At 38.2% G+C, this 16,966-nt stretch overlaps 1 protein-coding gene across 1 annotated transcript in view; it reads left to right on the top strand.

Moving 5' to 3' along the window:
• The first annotated feature begins 978 nt into the window (after nt 1-978).
• The window catches only part of LOC122802279, a 122,603-nt gene continuing 106,615 nt past the window's right edge, over nt 979-16,966 (top strand). The window contains exon 1 of the mRNA XM_044071929.1: nt 979-1,915. Coding sequence (XP_043927864.1) covers nt 979-1,915 — 937 coding nt within the window. The remainder of the gene's footprint in view (nt 1,916-16,966) is intronic.

The following is a 16,966-nucleotide window of genomic DNA, read 5'->3' as shown; positions in this document are numbered from 1 at the left end:
CTTTTCTCCACTGTAGTGTGAGCCTGGAGTTAGTATATAATGTAAGGGGGGTGGGGGTGTAGCCCCCCCCCCCACATATTATAAACATTTTAAACTATACACAGTAATACTTACAAGTGCAATAAATAAGTGTTTCCAAAAGAGAATATATAACCAAGATATGTGGGGGAATTCACTCCCCCCCACACCTCCCCCGTACTTGATATACTAACTCCAGGATCACACTACAGTGAGGAAAAGGCCATTTATATCTTTCAACAAAATGAGATTCAGTCAAGTGAGTTTTCAGAAAAGTGAGCTTTCAGTGAAGTGGTCCTAGTAATTTCATTTTCAGTCAAGTGAGTTTTCAATCAACCGTAGTAGACCCTATACAGTCATATCATACTATTGTATGCTAAATGCTTCTTGTATGTTGCATCATACTGTGGAACCAAACAATCAAGACATGTCCTTTGGCAGTATATTAGTGCAGTAGATAAACAAAATAATTATTCACGTCTGGAGTCAAACTGTCTCTGTAAAGCCTAATTGCCCTCAGATTACTATATATTATATGATATAATTGGCTGCACACTACAGGTAAGTAACTATTCTTTCAAATCTTCTATGGAATGCAATATTGTTAATGTCTCATGAAGAAATCATTTGTGTAATGCAAACTAGGCACAGCTTTTCAGCAAAATGATACAATACTGACAGTGTGTCTTTTTTCTCAAAAAGTACCTCGAAAATATTTGGTCATATCTAGGCAAACACACCTGACGGTTATTTTGATCTCTTAAAATGTTACCATTATTTTTAATCATAAGCTTTGCTGAATTCCAGTAATAGTATTTTCATATGTTTAACCATTGACAAATTTTATCTATATGTTTCAATCAATGCATTTTTCTGTTGCAAAATGTTCTGCCCGCTGTGTTTCTGATTATTAAATGGTTACTTTGTTAACGCAAAGCAGGGCTCAACTCATTCTATATAATGACTGAAACTAATAGCACCATCTCTCATCCTGTTGAATTTATTCTAACGGGCTTTGTAGGAATACAAAGTGAGGCAAGCTTCATTTTATTAGCGTTCTCGGTTATGTATATTTTAACAATTGCTGGTAATATCACAATTATTATAACTGTTGCAATAGAAGAAAGTCTGCATGAACCTATGTATATTTTACTTTGTATGTTAGCCCTCTCTGACCTTGTCCTATGCAATACTGTTCTGCCTAAAATGTTGGCAATGTTATGGTTTATGGACAACCGGATCAGATTTGAAGGATGTTTTATTCAGATGTTTTTTGTACATATGTTTTCAGTAATAGCATCATCAGCTTTACTCACAATGTCTTTTGATCGCTATTGTGCAGTATGCAATCCATTAAGATATCGAAGTATTTTCACAAACATATTTTTACTAAAACTTTGCCTGGCTTGCCTTGGTAGGGGCATATTTTTTACACTGCCATTAGTCTGGTTTACATTACGGCTACACTATTGCAGCTCTAACCTCATTTCTATTTCTTACTGTGATCATATGTCACTTGTAAAACTTGCCTGTGATGATACAACATTAAACAATGTATATGGCATAGTAACTATGATTGTTGTTATTGGACTTGATTCTGTTCTTATCCTCTTTTCATACATTAAGATAATCCAAGCTGTTATGAAACTTGACACAGGAGAGGCAAAGCAAAAGGCTTTAAATACTTGTGGGTCTCATCTCAGTGTTGTGTTCCTTACATACATATCAGCTGTTTTTTCTTTAACAGCACACAGACTAAGCAATGTAGCTACACCCAATGTTCTTGCAACATTTTCATGCATATATTTAGTTCTACCTGGAGTGCTAAATCCAATTATTTATGGAGTAAGAACAAAAGAAATTAGAAAAAGTTTTATGAAACATTTAATAATCAAAAGTTTACATGCTGAGAAATAAAGGCATATTTCTGAGAAAAGATTGCCTAGATTTTCATATATTTTAATAACTGCTTTTTAAAAAGTGTAATGAAACTGATTTCTTAGTGACTCATTGATATAAAAGTTATGAAAACAATGGAAAATGTCATCCCATTTTATATAACTAAAGTATAACACTGTAAAAAGTGAAGTGCTGAAGTCTTGATAACAATGATTAAACTAATTGTTCTTTCAGAATAAATGATAAATCAATATTGTTTCAGTCATCATGCTTTATACTGTATCAAAAAGGCAAAAGGCAATCTGTACTGTGAAACACATTTTAGCAAAATAGATAGAAAAAAACTGTCTCCTTTCTTTTTTACTTCTTAAAATGTTCTACAGCAGTGTTTTTAATTGGCCTGTGATAGCCCAGGCTGTTTTTCTTGTTATTCATATTGTTACTTAAATTACTTTTAGTCTCATGAAGTTCGCAAAGCAATCATGTCTAAACTAATTTAAGTGGTGTGACCTGTGATTATTTCTAATGTTAGCCATTATCAACCATATGTTTCTAAAAAATATGTTACCTCTTTACATATGTATCTCGTACGGAAATCACAGTTTCTAGCTAAAGATAAATAAACTAAACTAAAGTGCATGCCTTAAAAGGACACTTAACATGAATTGAGTAATACAGTATTTTGAATTTATATAGCCATTTTTTTATTTTGCATTGTACAATCTATTAGCACATATCACTTAGTTGCATGTCTGAGGAACTGAGATCTGGTTTGAAATTCAGTGTATTACATCTTTTATTAGCTATGCAATTGTATTTGGAAATGATGACTTCCTGCTGTGTTTTCTTGCACCTTTTATTAAAGCTGCACCACCATGTTGCTCACCTTCCCACTCATCAAGGTGGAGCTTTACAGAAGACAACAACACTACTGAAGAAATTCAATGCATTTCAACTGCTGTGAACATAATATTTTATAATAGAAAAACAAATGTGGCACAGTGGTGCAGCAGTTAATATTGTCACCTCACAGCAAGAGGTTTGATTCTCTGCTGAGGTGTCTTCTGTGCAGAGTCAGCATGTCCTCCCTGTGTTCATTTGGGTTTCCTCCAGTTACTCCGGTTTCCTCTCATATTCCATCCACTGAAAATAGACTCTGCTCTACTCAGACTTTCCTGGTCATCAAATGTTAAATAAATAATTTTGTAATAGCACTGTATTTATAAAATATAAAATAAATGCATATTATGAACGTATGGAAATAGCAGTGTTATGTTTGTTGTACAAAACAATAGCAGATGTGTGATATGAAGAAACCACTCCCATCAAATCATATTTTTACTAATCTCAACGCTCTGAATAGAAAAAGTCTCTGAATGTGTTTAAATCTGTTTTCTGTACTATGTGATCACAGTACCTGTAATTTCTATTACATCATTGCAGGGTGTTCATTTTTCTTATTGTTTCTATGTGACTATGGAGTTAATATATTTGACAAAAGAAGGTTGGCTAGTGAAGTATTCTTCACAGGGGTGTTAGGGGTCTTACCACTTGCATTTTTTTTAATTTTGTCACTCAATGATTCTGAGGATATGTTGCTTGACAATGTTAAATAACTGAGAGTACAGCATGTGAGTTATGTTCTTATCAGACATTCAAGTAAAAAGACACATTGATAATGATGTAATTTTTAAAATAAAACATGTTTTAAATTTCTTTGAAGATACAAAGTTATTATAACCTTTCTGCAATTAATGTACAATTTGCAGTGGATGGCTTCTGCTTAGCTGCTGAATCAATGGATAAATTGAAGTCAGACAAACCTGTAGTTCTCTTTCCCTAACAGAAGCCATTCTTGTTTTAGCCATTATGAGAACTGGGTGGAGGATATTGTGTTATATGTTACAGGAACTTGGGTTTCTAGAGGAACCCTGATGAACTATCACTATCTCAAACTATTGTCCCCACTAACAGAGTAAAGTTTCTATGCCATTATCCTTAAAATGTTATAATTTTATTTATTTATTTTGGTATTGGTATTGGTATAGTTCAGTTCCGGCACTACTCTCTTTACTCAGGTAGTTTCATACACCTGCATTATCTACAATTTCTTTCTGTAGTGGTTTGTAATATACAGATGGTATATATGCATGCATACAGCTGAAGTATTACTGAACACAAGCTTTATCAGGCAGTGTATATTCAGGATATTTAATTGCTGCTACTCACCAAACAAATTCTAAATGTAACATAATTAAGTTGTATTGTTTTCATTATACCCGATAATACTAAACAAGACAGAGCTGGGTTTCTTCAGTTATGAAACTAATTATATGAACTGCACATGTCCTGCTTTCATATTGCCCTTTTTTACTGGTGGATGATAACATCATACAAACTGAATACTATGCTGTCATTGCTTTTTTTCATAAAATAACTTCAGTCCATGTTCCTAGAAAAATATTATACTAAGTCTACTAATTTTTCATCGTTTTTAGAGACTGTCCATTTATAATGTTATCACTTTCTTTTTTTTTTTTTTTCAATAATCATTTTTTATTATTTTTCACAACCATATTACAAATTCACACATTATATACAATAATGTTATCACTTTCTGAAAACTCACTACATCACTAACTGGCAAAACAAGAAGTAAGTAGCGTCACCAAAGGCAGAGAACATCAAAATATAAAACTACAAAAACAAATGCTTCTGCCACCAATTCCATTTAAAAACACTTGAAACTGGAAAACTTTAATAAAATATACAATGATAAAATAAAATAAACACACTGGTTCATAAACCGGATAAGCGATTTCGGTATAATACCTTTTTCAAATCCTAAATGTTTGCCAGAGAAACTTCTTCTTAAATACCTTCATTTCCTAGAGTTCACTCACTTAGATGTATTTAGTAACCATAGCAGCATACACACCCTTTTAATTATGTAATTTTGAGTGCTGAAGAGCTTTCCCTTTTAGTGCAGGTTTTAATGGGACAAATGCATTCAGACCTGGTGACTGATCTGATTGCAAATTCATTATCCACTTCATCTCTTCAGTTTCTGTTCGGTTTACTAAATCCCCACCTCTTGGTGTTTCATGAAGCCTAGTCAGTGCCATGAACTTGAAAGAACGATTAATATGCATATAAAGTGCATTGCTATTAACTTTTTTTCTTATGTCAGATAAGTGCTTTAGGATACGTTCCTTGAGCACTTGATTATAGGTTCATAGGTTCATAGGTTCATACTAGGCTATCTGCCCTAGGGTATTTATAAGCCTAGCCAGAGTGTGTGTGGCTTTCACCACCCCTTAGGATGAGAATACTATACCCATTAGTTTGCTGTGCCTCTGTCCAGCAGTGATACAGAGATGATTCCCGGGGTAAACCTACGATCTCCCATCCACTCGTCAAGATTTCTCTTGAACAGAGTCAGTGAGGGGCTCTGCCTCACATGGACTGGGATTCTGTTCCATAGTGTAGGGAGTCTCTGGGTGATGAATCTGTCCCTCCAGCACATCCTATTTATATCCATGTTGAGGTTTAAGTCTCTTGCTCTCGTGGCTGTGGTGGATTTGGATTTTTTGAGGTGGAGCATGTCCATTAATTCCGGGTTGGACATGGCCTTGTATGTCAGGCACAGATCACCTCTGAGCAGACGGTATGCGACTGAATAGAGCTGGAGTTTCTTCAGTCGGGCATCGTATGACATATGTTTGAGCCTTTATCCTTTTGGTGAGGAACTTTTGGGGTCTTTCCAACTGCTGCAGGTGTCGGGTAAGGTACATTCCGAATGGGGCGTTGTACTCAATCATTGGTCTGATAAGTGAAGAGTACAGGGGTACAATGACCTCTCCTGATCTGGATGTGAATCCCTTCATGATCAGGTGGGCAATGTAGAAGGTCTTCCTAACCACTTTGGCAATGTGAGTGTCAAAAGAGAGGTTACTGTCAACTTGGGTCCCCAGGTCCCTGATAACTTCTTCCGTGTTTAATGGATTACCACCTATGTGGTAATTAGGGGTTACCTTGTTTTTCCCAAAGGGTATGACTATACATTTTTGGCATTTAGCTTAAGGCCATGGCTCTGGCACCAGTTATCCATTTCTATGAGACCTTTCTGGAGGATGTCTGTGTCTGATGGAGTGTCAATTATGGTGCCCAGTTTGCAGTCATCTGCAAATTTTGTCAGCCACAATCCCCCTATGTTTGCCTGCACTTCAGAAAAATAAATGCCGAGCAAGAGGGGGCCCAGGACTGAGCCCTGTGGGACACCGCTCGTGACCGGCTTAGAGTCTGACATGGCACCAGCAACTCTAACCCTGTGTGTTCTGTCCTTGAGCCAGTTTGCAACCCATCTTGTGACATATGGGTTTACATCTAAGCTGGTGAGCTTTTCTATGATGCCCGAGTGGGGTATTGTGTCGAATGCTTTTGCTAGATCAAGGTAGGCTGTGTGAACTGCCTTACCCTCATCAAGTGTCTGTAGGTCCCCAATGTCTTTATTTATGAGTTCCATTATGATCCTCTCCATAGCTTTGCAGACAAGGCTCGTCAAGCTTATGGGGCGGTAATTTCCAGGGTCCGTAAAAGCACCGCCTTTGTGGAGTGGGACCACAGTTGCCGTACGCTATTCTTTGGGTATGTATCCTGTAGTAAGGCTAAGATTAAACAGCAGCCTTATGTGTGGGTTTAGTTCCTCATTGAGTTCGTGTAGCACACAGCCGGGGACACCGTCCGGTCCCATTGATGCTGTGTTTTTTGCTTTAGAAAGAGCAGCTCTCACCTGGGCATCTGAGATGTTTGGGAGGCTAGACTCTGGTGGGATAGATATTTCTCCTTTTGGGGGGGAGGGAGGGGAGAAATTTGCACTGAACCTGTCTGCCAGTATGTTGGCAATGTCTGTGGGTTCAGTGATTTTTTTATCAGTTTGGACTAATTCTGAGCATATCTGGGAGTTTCCACCCAGGTTTCTAACATAGCTAAAGAAGGCTTTATGATTGTCTTTTGTGTTATTAGCGATTTTTCTCTCAAAGTTGGCCTTGGATGATTTTATGAGTGATCGTAGTTTTTTGCTAGTATTGATCAGAGATGCCTTGCCATTTAGGGATTTTGCTCTGTCATGTAGTAGCTTTCTCCTCTTGTTGTAGAGTTTGTTTATGGCTGGAGTCCACCAGACCGGGCGCCTGCCTTTGGTGGAAAAGGTCTTGATTTTATTAGGGATTGCTTGATCCATACATTCCTGGAGGTGCTCGTAGAAGGCATTTGTAAGGGTTTCAGCAGCGTGGGTTGTGGTTTCCACTGGCTCGGGGCCTTGAAGGATACCACTCCAGTCTTAAGAAGTGTGAAGTTTGCTTTTGAGAAGTTCTTCACTGTGGTCTTTTGCTGGGGTGGGGGCGGGATGTGGATCTCCAGTGAGATTAATTTATGGTCTGATCTCACCAATGAGGGATATACTTCTGGTGTGGAGCATTTTGTCCCCATGTTTGTGATGATCAGGTCTAGTATATTTTCTCCTCTTGTGGGAATGGTGACTAGTTGTTCCATAGCATTTGAGTTTATGAACTCAAGGAACCTTTGGGCTAGGGTGTTGGGGCTTGAGTAATGTTCCCAATCTATGTTTGGGTAGTTGAAGTCACCCAATATGATGGTGTTTGGAGAGACATTTATACTCTCCAGTGTCTTCAGGAAGGCTGTGTGGGTTTCCTGAGTTTGAGAAGGTGGTCTGTAGCATGTTACAAACTGTAGGGCAGTTTTACCTATGGTTAATTGCACCTGGATGGTCTCCGATGCTTCGTGCATTGCCACTAACCTGGAGGTGTGGGTATCCTTTATGAATATGGATACTCCCCCTCCTTTTGTAGTTCGGTCCAGATTTTGGGCGTGGAACGCATGATATGAGGTATAACCTGATAGTGCTGGGGTGCTCTCAGGAGCCTTGAACCAGGTTTCAGTCACAGCACAAACATCGATGTTCTCCATACTGAGGAGGGCTTTGAGGGCATGCATCTTGAGGTTTAGACTTCTGGCATTGAGCAGTATTACCCTTAGTTTTTCTCCATTTTTGTTTTCTAGGGCGGTAGGTTTATCATTTGAGCCTTGCCTAAAAAAGGCACTATGGGGGTGGCAAGAGCCTTTGCCAATATCCGGAAGCCCAGGGGTGATAGGTGCAAGCCGTCCCTTGCGAAGCAGCATGGCTTGTCAAGCATGTCATCCCAGGCAGACAGACATTGGATCCCCTTAGAATGACACCAGTAATTAAGCCAATTATTAAAGCTGATCATTTTGTCTCTGTATTGTGGCATCATTCTTGGTGAGGGTAGGATACTGCTCAGGGTTAGGGTCATACCGGCTTGGGCTACATAATCTGAGAGCTCCTCTATGTCTCTTTTCATGTAGTCCAGGGAGGTACGTCTCAGGTCGTTCACACCGGCATGGACAATGACTGAGTCATACTTGTACTTGCTGTGGAGTGACCTGAGTGCTTGTGTTATGTGGCGGATTCTAGCGCCTGACAGGCAGCTAACTGTGATCTTTTCCTTGTTCAGTCTGGTGAGTGGGATGTCAGTGTGTCTGACTATGGAGTCACCTATAACAAGTGTGTCTGGCATTGTGTTTGGCCTTAAGGGCTGTGACTGTTTAGCACACTGACCTTGAGAACTATGTGTTGCATGTCTTATGTCTTGAGGTGGCAGTTGCTTGGGTGTCTGCTTTGGAGGCCTCTGTAGTTTTGGTAGATTTTTGATCAGTGCCTACGAGTATGTCTTTGTGTGTTTATGTGTTTGTTTTGTAGTTGTGATAGTTCTATGTGAAACTGGGTTTGTGGTGTGCGTGGTTTCCTTCTCCTCCTGTCTGGTCTTGCCAGTCCTGAGTTGAGAGAGCTCAGCCTCCAGTTTGGCTATATAGTTGCATCTCTCACATGTATTTGTGTTTTGTGGGAGAAGGAGTGGGTTGTCTGTGTACATGAGGCAATTGTAACATTGCCTTAAGATGCCCAGATTCACCAGCTGAACAGGAGAGGACGCTAGCAACTGACCCTTCGACATGCTAGAAAAAGTGAAAAAGTTTGCTGTGTAACTGAGTCAGAAGGGACCTATAGGGAAATGGGTACTCAAGGGGATTCTTGGCTAATGTAGTACTTTGTTTAGTATACAAGTACTTTACCTATATAAAAATGCTTTAGGAGCAAGTGCTGAGCTATTGAGATAGAGAATAGACTGTTTAGATTGCAAGTAGAGAAGTTCTAAGGGAAAAATTGAAGAGCAGACTTTACGGAGCCAGAAATAGTTTAACCTTGTTTAACCGGCGCTGCCCGATGGTGCTGTATGGGCAACTCCGCGCTAAATCACGCCAAAGCGCTAAAGCGGGCTCTATAGCAGGGGTTGAAAAGACCTAGGAATTGACCCAAAATGGCCAATAGACTACAAGTTTCTGGCTGGAACCACTGCTCTAGGGACAAATAGGCTGCTCAGTGCTCCCCACTCCCACTGGTGAACAAAGAAGCTTCCCTTTATCCAAATAAGGATATGGAATAGCACAGGAACCAAGCCAAAGTCCAGAGATCAGCAAACTCTGAAGACTGGACTATTCTAGTTCAGTAAGGTGGGAAAACAAGATTTTTTTTTTTTTTTTACAGAAAACAGAGGAAAAACAGACAGTAAATGCTATAAATGCTTTTAAACGGCTAGGGCACTTGAGTGTGTTAGCCTACAGGTAAAATTAAGCAACAAATAACTTTTTAAAAGTGCAAAACAGTTAATCAACACAAAAACAGTTTAAATAGAATGCAGAGCTGTATAAACAGGCGAAAATGCAGTCGCTAAGCAGTAAATAATCAAAAGCCAGAAAAAATACTTAAATCAGGAAAAAGTCACTCTTTTGCTCTCTGCTGCTTGTAGAACTCTGCAGGACACCACGAGGAGCTGTGCTGAGTTGAATACAAGCGAAAAAGCGCGCTAAAGCGGGCTTTATTACAGGGGGCTGAAAAGAGCTAGGAATTGACCCAAAATGGCCAATAGACTACAAGTTTCTGGCTGGAACCACTCCTCTAGGGACAAACAGGCCGCTCAGTGATCCCCACTCCCACTGGTGAACAAAGACACTTCCTTTTATCCAAATAAGGATATGGAATAGCACAGTAACCAAGACAATGCCCAGAGGTCAGCAAACTCTGAAGACTGGACTATTCTAGTTCAGTAAGGCGGGAAAACAAGATTTTTTTTTTTGTTTTTTTCTTTTTTGCAGAAAACAGAAGAAAAACAGACAGTAAATGCTATAAATGCTTTTAAAACGGCTAGCGCACTTGAGTGTGTTAGCCTACAAGTAAATTTAAGCAACAAATAACTTTTTTAAAAGTGCAAAACAGTTAATCAGCACAAAAACAGTTTAAATAGAATGCAGAGCTGTATAAACAGGCGAAAAAGCAGTCGCTAAGCAGTAAATAATCAAAAAGCCAGAAAAAAATACTTAAATCAGGAAAAAGTCACTCTTTTGCTCTCTGCTGCTTGTAGAACTCTGCAGTACACCACGAGGAGCTGTGCTGAGTTGAATACAAGCGAAAAGCGCTAAAGCGGGCTTTATTACAGGGGGCTGAAAAGAGCTAGGAATTGACCCAAAATGGCCAATAGACTACAAGTTTCTGGCTGGAAACCACTCCTCTAGGGACGAATAGGCCGCTCAGTGCTCCCCACTCCCACTGGTGAACAAAGACGCTTCCTTTTATCCAAATAAGGATATGGAATAGCACAGGAACCAAGACAAAGCCCAGAGATCAGCAAACTCTGAAGACTGGACTATTCTAGTTCAGTAAGGCAGGAAAACAAGATTTTTTTTTTTCTTTCTTTTTTGCAGAAAACAGAGGAAAAACAGACAGTAAATGCTATAAATGCTTTTAAGCGGCTAAGCGACTTGAGTGTGTTAGCCTACAGGTAAAATTAAGCAACAACTAACTTTTTAAAAGTGCAAAACAGTTAATCAACACAAAAACAGTTTAAATAGAATGCAGAGCTGTATAAACAGGCTAAAATGCAGTCGCTAAGCAGTAAATAATCAAAAAACCAGAAAAAAATACTTAAATCAGTTATAGCAAATACAGTTATAACAAATGCTCTGAAATATACTGTATATTTCCAAAATGTTTGAGAAGGACAGTCAGAACACAAGAAGGTTCAGGCGAAAGAGAAAAAAAAAAAAGTTTTGTTTTACTTTTTGAAAGGGAAAAAGGAGGAACAGAAGGCCTTATCAAATGTTCTCTCTGTATTAAGCAGAATGAGCTAATGACACTAGACTGGGAGGTGTGTCACAGTAGGGCGGGCAACTGCAAAGCCACCAAGTATAACAGCAAGACACCAACAGGGAGGGAGGGTGGGACAAAATAGCCTACAAGACAGCAAGCACTACAGAGACAAATGAAAGTTTTTAAACAGATAAGGATTTGTGAAGATACTGAATAGACAAAGTGCTTTATATATATTAAATTGTAAAAACAGTAATCTGTAAATTAATCAAAAAAATCAAGATGATACTTATATTTTGTAGCTCAGCTGCAGTCACAACTTCTCTAGTCTGCACTGTGTGCAAAAGACAGAAACTTTTTTTTTTTTTTTTTTTACAAGAACACAAAAGAACCAGCCCCACTAGCCAAGAGATAATTACACAGAGGAGATGTTTCAGTTTACACAATAGCCTACCAGACAGCAAGCACTAGAGACAAATGAAAGTTTTTAAACAGATAAGGATTTGTGAAGATACTGAATAGACAAAGTGCTTTATATATTTATTAAATTGTAAAAACAGTAATCTGTAAAAATAATCAAAAACAAAATCAAGATGATACTTATATTTTGTAGCTCAGCTGCAGTCACAACTTCTCTAGTCTGCACTGTGTGCAAAAGACAGAAACTTTTTTTTTTTTTTTTTTTTACAAGAACACAAAAGAACCAGCCCCCACTAGCCAAGAGATAATTACACAGAGGAGATGTTTCAGTTTACACAATAGCCTACCAGACAGCAAGCACTAGAGACAAATGAAAGTTTTTAAACAGATAAGGATTTGTGAAGATACTGAATAGACAAAGTGCTTTATATATATTAAATTGTAAAAACAGTAATCTGTAAAAATAATAAAAAAAAAAAATCAAGATGATACTTATATTTTGTAGCTCAGCTGCAGTCACAACTTCTCTAGTCTGCACTGTGTGCAAAAGACAGAAACTTTTTTTTTTTTTTTTTTTTACAAGAACACAAAAGAACCAGCCCCCACTAGCCAAGAGATAATTACACAGAGGAGATGTTTCAGTTTACACAATAGCCTACCAGACAGCAAGCACTAGAGACAAATGAAAGTTTTTAAACAGATAAGGATTTGTGAAGATACTGAATAGACAAAGTGCTTTATATATATTAAATTGTAAAAACAGTAATCTGTAAAAATAATAAAAAAAAAATCAAGATGATACTTATATTTTGTAGCTCAGCTGCAGTCGTTTTCCCTATGTAGTACGCCTTGCAATGACTGCAGGTTGTCACATTGATAAAGTTCTTACTCCGACAGTTTGCAAATCCTTCAAACTTATAGTTCACTAACAGAGCTGTATATCTCTATATTCTGTTCAAATGTAGAGAACAGATTAAAATGAAAATATATTTATTTGTGTTAAGGGATGAATCTTGTTATGCATTCGGTATGCTACTACAAGCATGAATCCCATTCACTGTCAGAAGGTCATAGTTTCATAGATACTTATGAGGCTATTGATCTGTGAGCATCTTTAGAAACATAGCCATACATCCCAGTGAAGTGTTTTAGCCCTTATATTTTATGTACAAATAGCCCAGAGATTATTAAAACATTTACATGTTGCATCTATCCATGAGGAACAAGGGTGCTAAACCAGAAGTGAATTTGTGTTTAACCAGGCCTTTCCCAGAATACATTTGAATAGTGCATGAGAAGTATTTTGCTTTATTCATTCTTAATGTGTGCTGGCCATGTTATGTAGGCAACCTCCTTACCAATGTAAACTGTTAAATTATTTACTTCTTCTCTGTAAAAAGTTTGTTGTTGTTTGCATTTTATTTAGTTGATAAGTGCCAGTCAGATGAAATTGTTATTGTAACTAAAACATCTTGCTATCACATAATGAAAGACTGAACCCACAATGCCTCACTGCTTAAATGAGTACATAGGGCACTGTATTTCCATGTTAAATACATCAGCAGGAGTTTCTTACTTTATAGAAAGAAATGCTTTAAACTAGGTCTCACAGGTGCAACATATTGCATTGAAAATTAACAAATGGGATGATAGATGCTGCAGTAGTAAAATCACAATTTAAGTAAGAAGCTGCTTGTCTTCAGAAGTCACACTTTAATTTACCCAGTATGCTTTGCAGTTGCATATAAAACATTCCCTGACACCTACCATGAGATCATCATATGGGTGTAGCTGTAAGAAAAAAACTGATGACACTGAAAAATATATATATTAAACATTTCTTTTTCTTTTTTCTTTTTCAAAACCACTAGCAACTTTCAGATCCAGTGTATAACTGGAAATGAAACTAATTGTAAATCAAATAGGTTTTATAATGTGAAAAATACTCTTCAAAGAGTATGGTCTAATGCTTTGTTTAGCTTAGAAGGAACACAGTTCATATAAGGCATGACAAGTGTTTCATATGGCTGGAGAAACAGAAGCAGTGGGGGTTGGAAAACCCGAACCAATCAGATCCATCATTTTCGGTCTGGCTGCCAATTCTTTATGTGAGCTTTTATCATTACTTGTGGCTGCATCACATTGAAACTGCAATATACAGCCGTTTTTGTTTGAATTTTTATTTTGCAACTCATTTTCATTCACCACTGTGTTCTTAAAAAATCCTGGTGCTTCTCAAACTGTTCCCACTGAACCGGAAGCGCTAGGTTCTTTCACTTCTGGTTGAGTCTTTCCCTCTAAATATTCAACCTCGGTTACATTATTATTCATATTTCTAGTACCAAAGTTAAATCTAGCCAAACAAAGACATTACCCTTCGAACAATCAGTAGAATCTCTTTGTAACTTCCGTATTTTAATACACGGAAGCTTTTCATCCAAGTTCTTTTCTATTTCATTCTGTGCTTTCTCTATTTCTTCAACCAGTTCATTTTCAATAGGTGAAAAAAGTCCAGCAACAACTGTATGTACTTAAAACTGGTATCTAAATTAAGGGCTTACCATCTGGCTAACAGTTCATGATAAGCCTCCCCATAGGAAGGCATACATAAAAACATGCAGTCCTCCTGGAACTATTTTGAAATGGAGGCATGCTACTAAATGACATATTTGCCATTGCATGCGTTTACGTTTAAACAGTTCTTTTTCTAGTTCCAATTTTTTTCCATTTAGACACTCATCCCCACAAGAATCAGGGTCATTGCATTGCCCACTGACATTCAGTTGAACAAATAATAGGGGGTTATTGTTCGTATCTCCCATTCTCTTTGCTCTTTCCTAGAATGTTCTTGTACACGGTGTCACAGACTGATATTCAAGTTCAATAGCTTCTGGATCAGCACCAGCCATGTCTACTTCCTCAGCAGAATGTGAAGCAGCAACAACAGCACCAGCAATAAAAATCCACAGCAGCCAAAGAAGAAGTAAAAGTCCACAGTGATAAAATATACCATATAGGATAAGAAGAAAACCCACTGGAGCCCCTGCAAATGGGTAAAACTTTATTTAACACACAGTTAAGTGCTTTTAAGCATTAGCGCTTCATCAGATCTAAAAAACAGTTAAAATCAACCATATTTAAACAAATAGCAACCAATTAGAATCAATAGCAGAACCTACACCCCTTCAATAGCGGGAGAATGCAGAATATTTTGCTGTTGTCTTCTTTATAATATTTTACACTCACTAAACAGCAAAAATGCTGCTTAGCAAGAGTAAAATAATGGTGGGGGGGGGTTCTGTTTCCTCAGTCAGAGCTCCACAGCAGCTTGATATGCTGTTATGAAGCACCGGACTTGTTTTTCACCAGGCATTACTTGTTCATTAATACCCTGCTGGACAATGCTCGTTCTCCAATTAGGGTACTGATGTACAGTTTGCCCATTGTCTAATAGTTGATACCTCATCTCTCAAGGATGAATGTAACTGTTGTTGATGTATTTTGTTTGGAAATCCAGTAGCCTATACATTACTTTATGCATTAAGGCATTATGGGTTCAGCCTTTTCATGATGTTATGGCAGAAAGAAAAATCTCACAGGGCTGTCATTACCAGTAAAATAAAATGCAAAAATAAGACACATTTTTCATTAAAATCTACATAATATGGTATTGTATATGGTATGTGGGTTATATCCAACTCCACTGGTCTGTTACTTAAACTTGCTGTAGAACATGACCAGTACACTTTAACTTCCTGCAGATATGAGTACACACTGACCATGGCACTTTTGTACAACATAATGAAAGTCATCACTTATGCATACCAACACATAATCAGGGCCTCCTGCATTAAAGCTAAATGAGTTAATGCGCCTCCATGTCAGAAAGCACACATGATGTAGTTTTGTATGTGTCAAAATTATGCTTGCGTGTTGCACAGAGGTGACATTTGATAAGCAAACTGCCCTTACAACACAGTACTGTCATACACCACTAATGCAAATGTACATCAACATGCACTCGAACATCACAACATTGGAGACATATGCCATGTATATGTTTATCATATGGGAAAATGCCTATGTGGGAATGACAAAGGTCACATAAAGACCCCACATATAATGCACAGCCCTTGTGACACATGCTTACACTAAATAAGCTTTATAGTGATGTCTGAAGGAAAGCACTGCACATGCATGTGTCCATAAAAAAAAGAACAAGATGAAAGTGCTGCCATTCATAGGCTCATATGAGATAGGTTCAAAAGAGATTACTAGGCTAGCTGCTTAAGAGCCTTTACACGCCTTGCCATTACTACACAAATTTCACCTGATTTTCAATCCCTAAAGGCTAGAGAATGGCTTAGATTTGTGCCTAAACCTTTTCAGTATTTTACCAACTGCCCCTGTCCACAAGGGACATGGGCACCACTCCAGGAGTGAATTTTTAATTCTCCATCCATTGATGCAAACTGCATTTGAAAAGGGTCAGAAAAGGACTGTGCTTTTCATGAACAGGAAGTCGGTTTCAGAGAAGGGATAATCTTTGAGACACATATCTGTCCCTCCAGCAAGTTTTGGTTTTGCTACAGACCAGGTTTAGGTCCCTAGATTGAGTGACCTCCGTGCATTTTTTCTTGCAAATGTGTTTCATTTCCATCAGGGTTGGATTTGTGAGTACCTTCCAGGTTAAGCATAGCTCACTCTTAATAGTCAGTAGGACACAGAGTAAAGGGATAGGACTTTTAGTCTAACTGCATAGGACATTTTGTTTAAGCCATGTATTTGTTTTCTGAGGAACCTATGAGGCCACTCCAGCTGTTACAAGTGCCTAATCAAGTGCTTTTCAAAAGGTGAATTGTACTTGATTATTGGTCTCATGAGAGCTGAGTGCAGCAGAAATATAATTACCTTCCATCTGGATGCCATGCCTTTACTTATAAGCTATGCCACATAGATGTACTTCCTTACCGCTGTGAACACATGGCAGACAAAGTTCAGGCTACTATCTGTCTGTGTACCTAGATCCCTCACGTCTGAATCCACTCTTAGAGGTGTGTTATTAATATTGCAATTTGCAAGGGTTTTTGACGTCACAAAGGGAATGATATACATTTTTTGCATTTAGTTTTAGACCATGGCTCTGGCACCATTCTTTTGTCTGAGTCAGATCTTTCTAAAGGATATCTGCATCACTGGGGGATTCAGTGTTTTCCCCCAACTTGCAATTATCTGCAAACTTATTCATCCGAATAGGAGAGGTCCCAGCACTGAGCTCTATGACACACCACTAGTAACTGACCTCTCGTTAGACCTAGATTCACCCACACTAACAACGTGTCCCGTCTGTGAGCTATTTGGCTATCCATCTGGTGATGTAGGTGTTTA

This window comes from Protopterus annectens, chromosome 5.part0 (genome assembly GCF_019279795.1).
Source record: "Protopterus annectens isolate FY-2018-M chromosome 5.part0, PAN1.0, whole genome shotgun sequence".
Taxonomy (NCBI): domain Eukaryota; kingdom Metazoa; phylum Chordata; order Ceratodontiformes; family Protopteridae; genus Protopterus; species Protopterus annectens.
The sequence above is the reverse complement of the archived record's forward strand: the minus strand, read 5'-3'. Positions and strand labels throughout refer to the sequence as shown.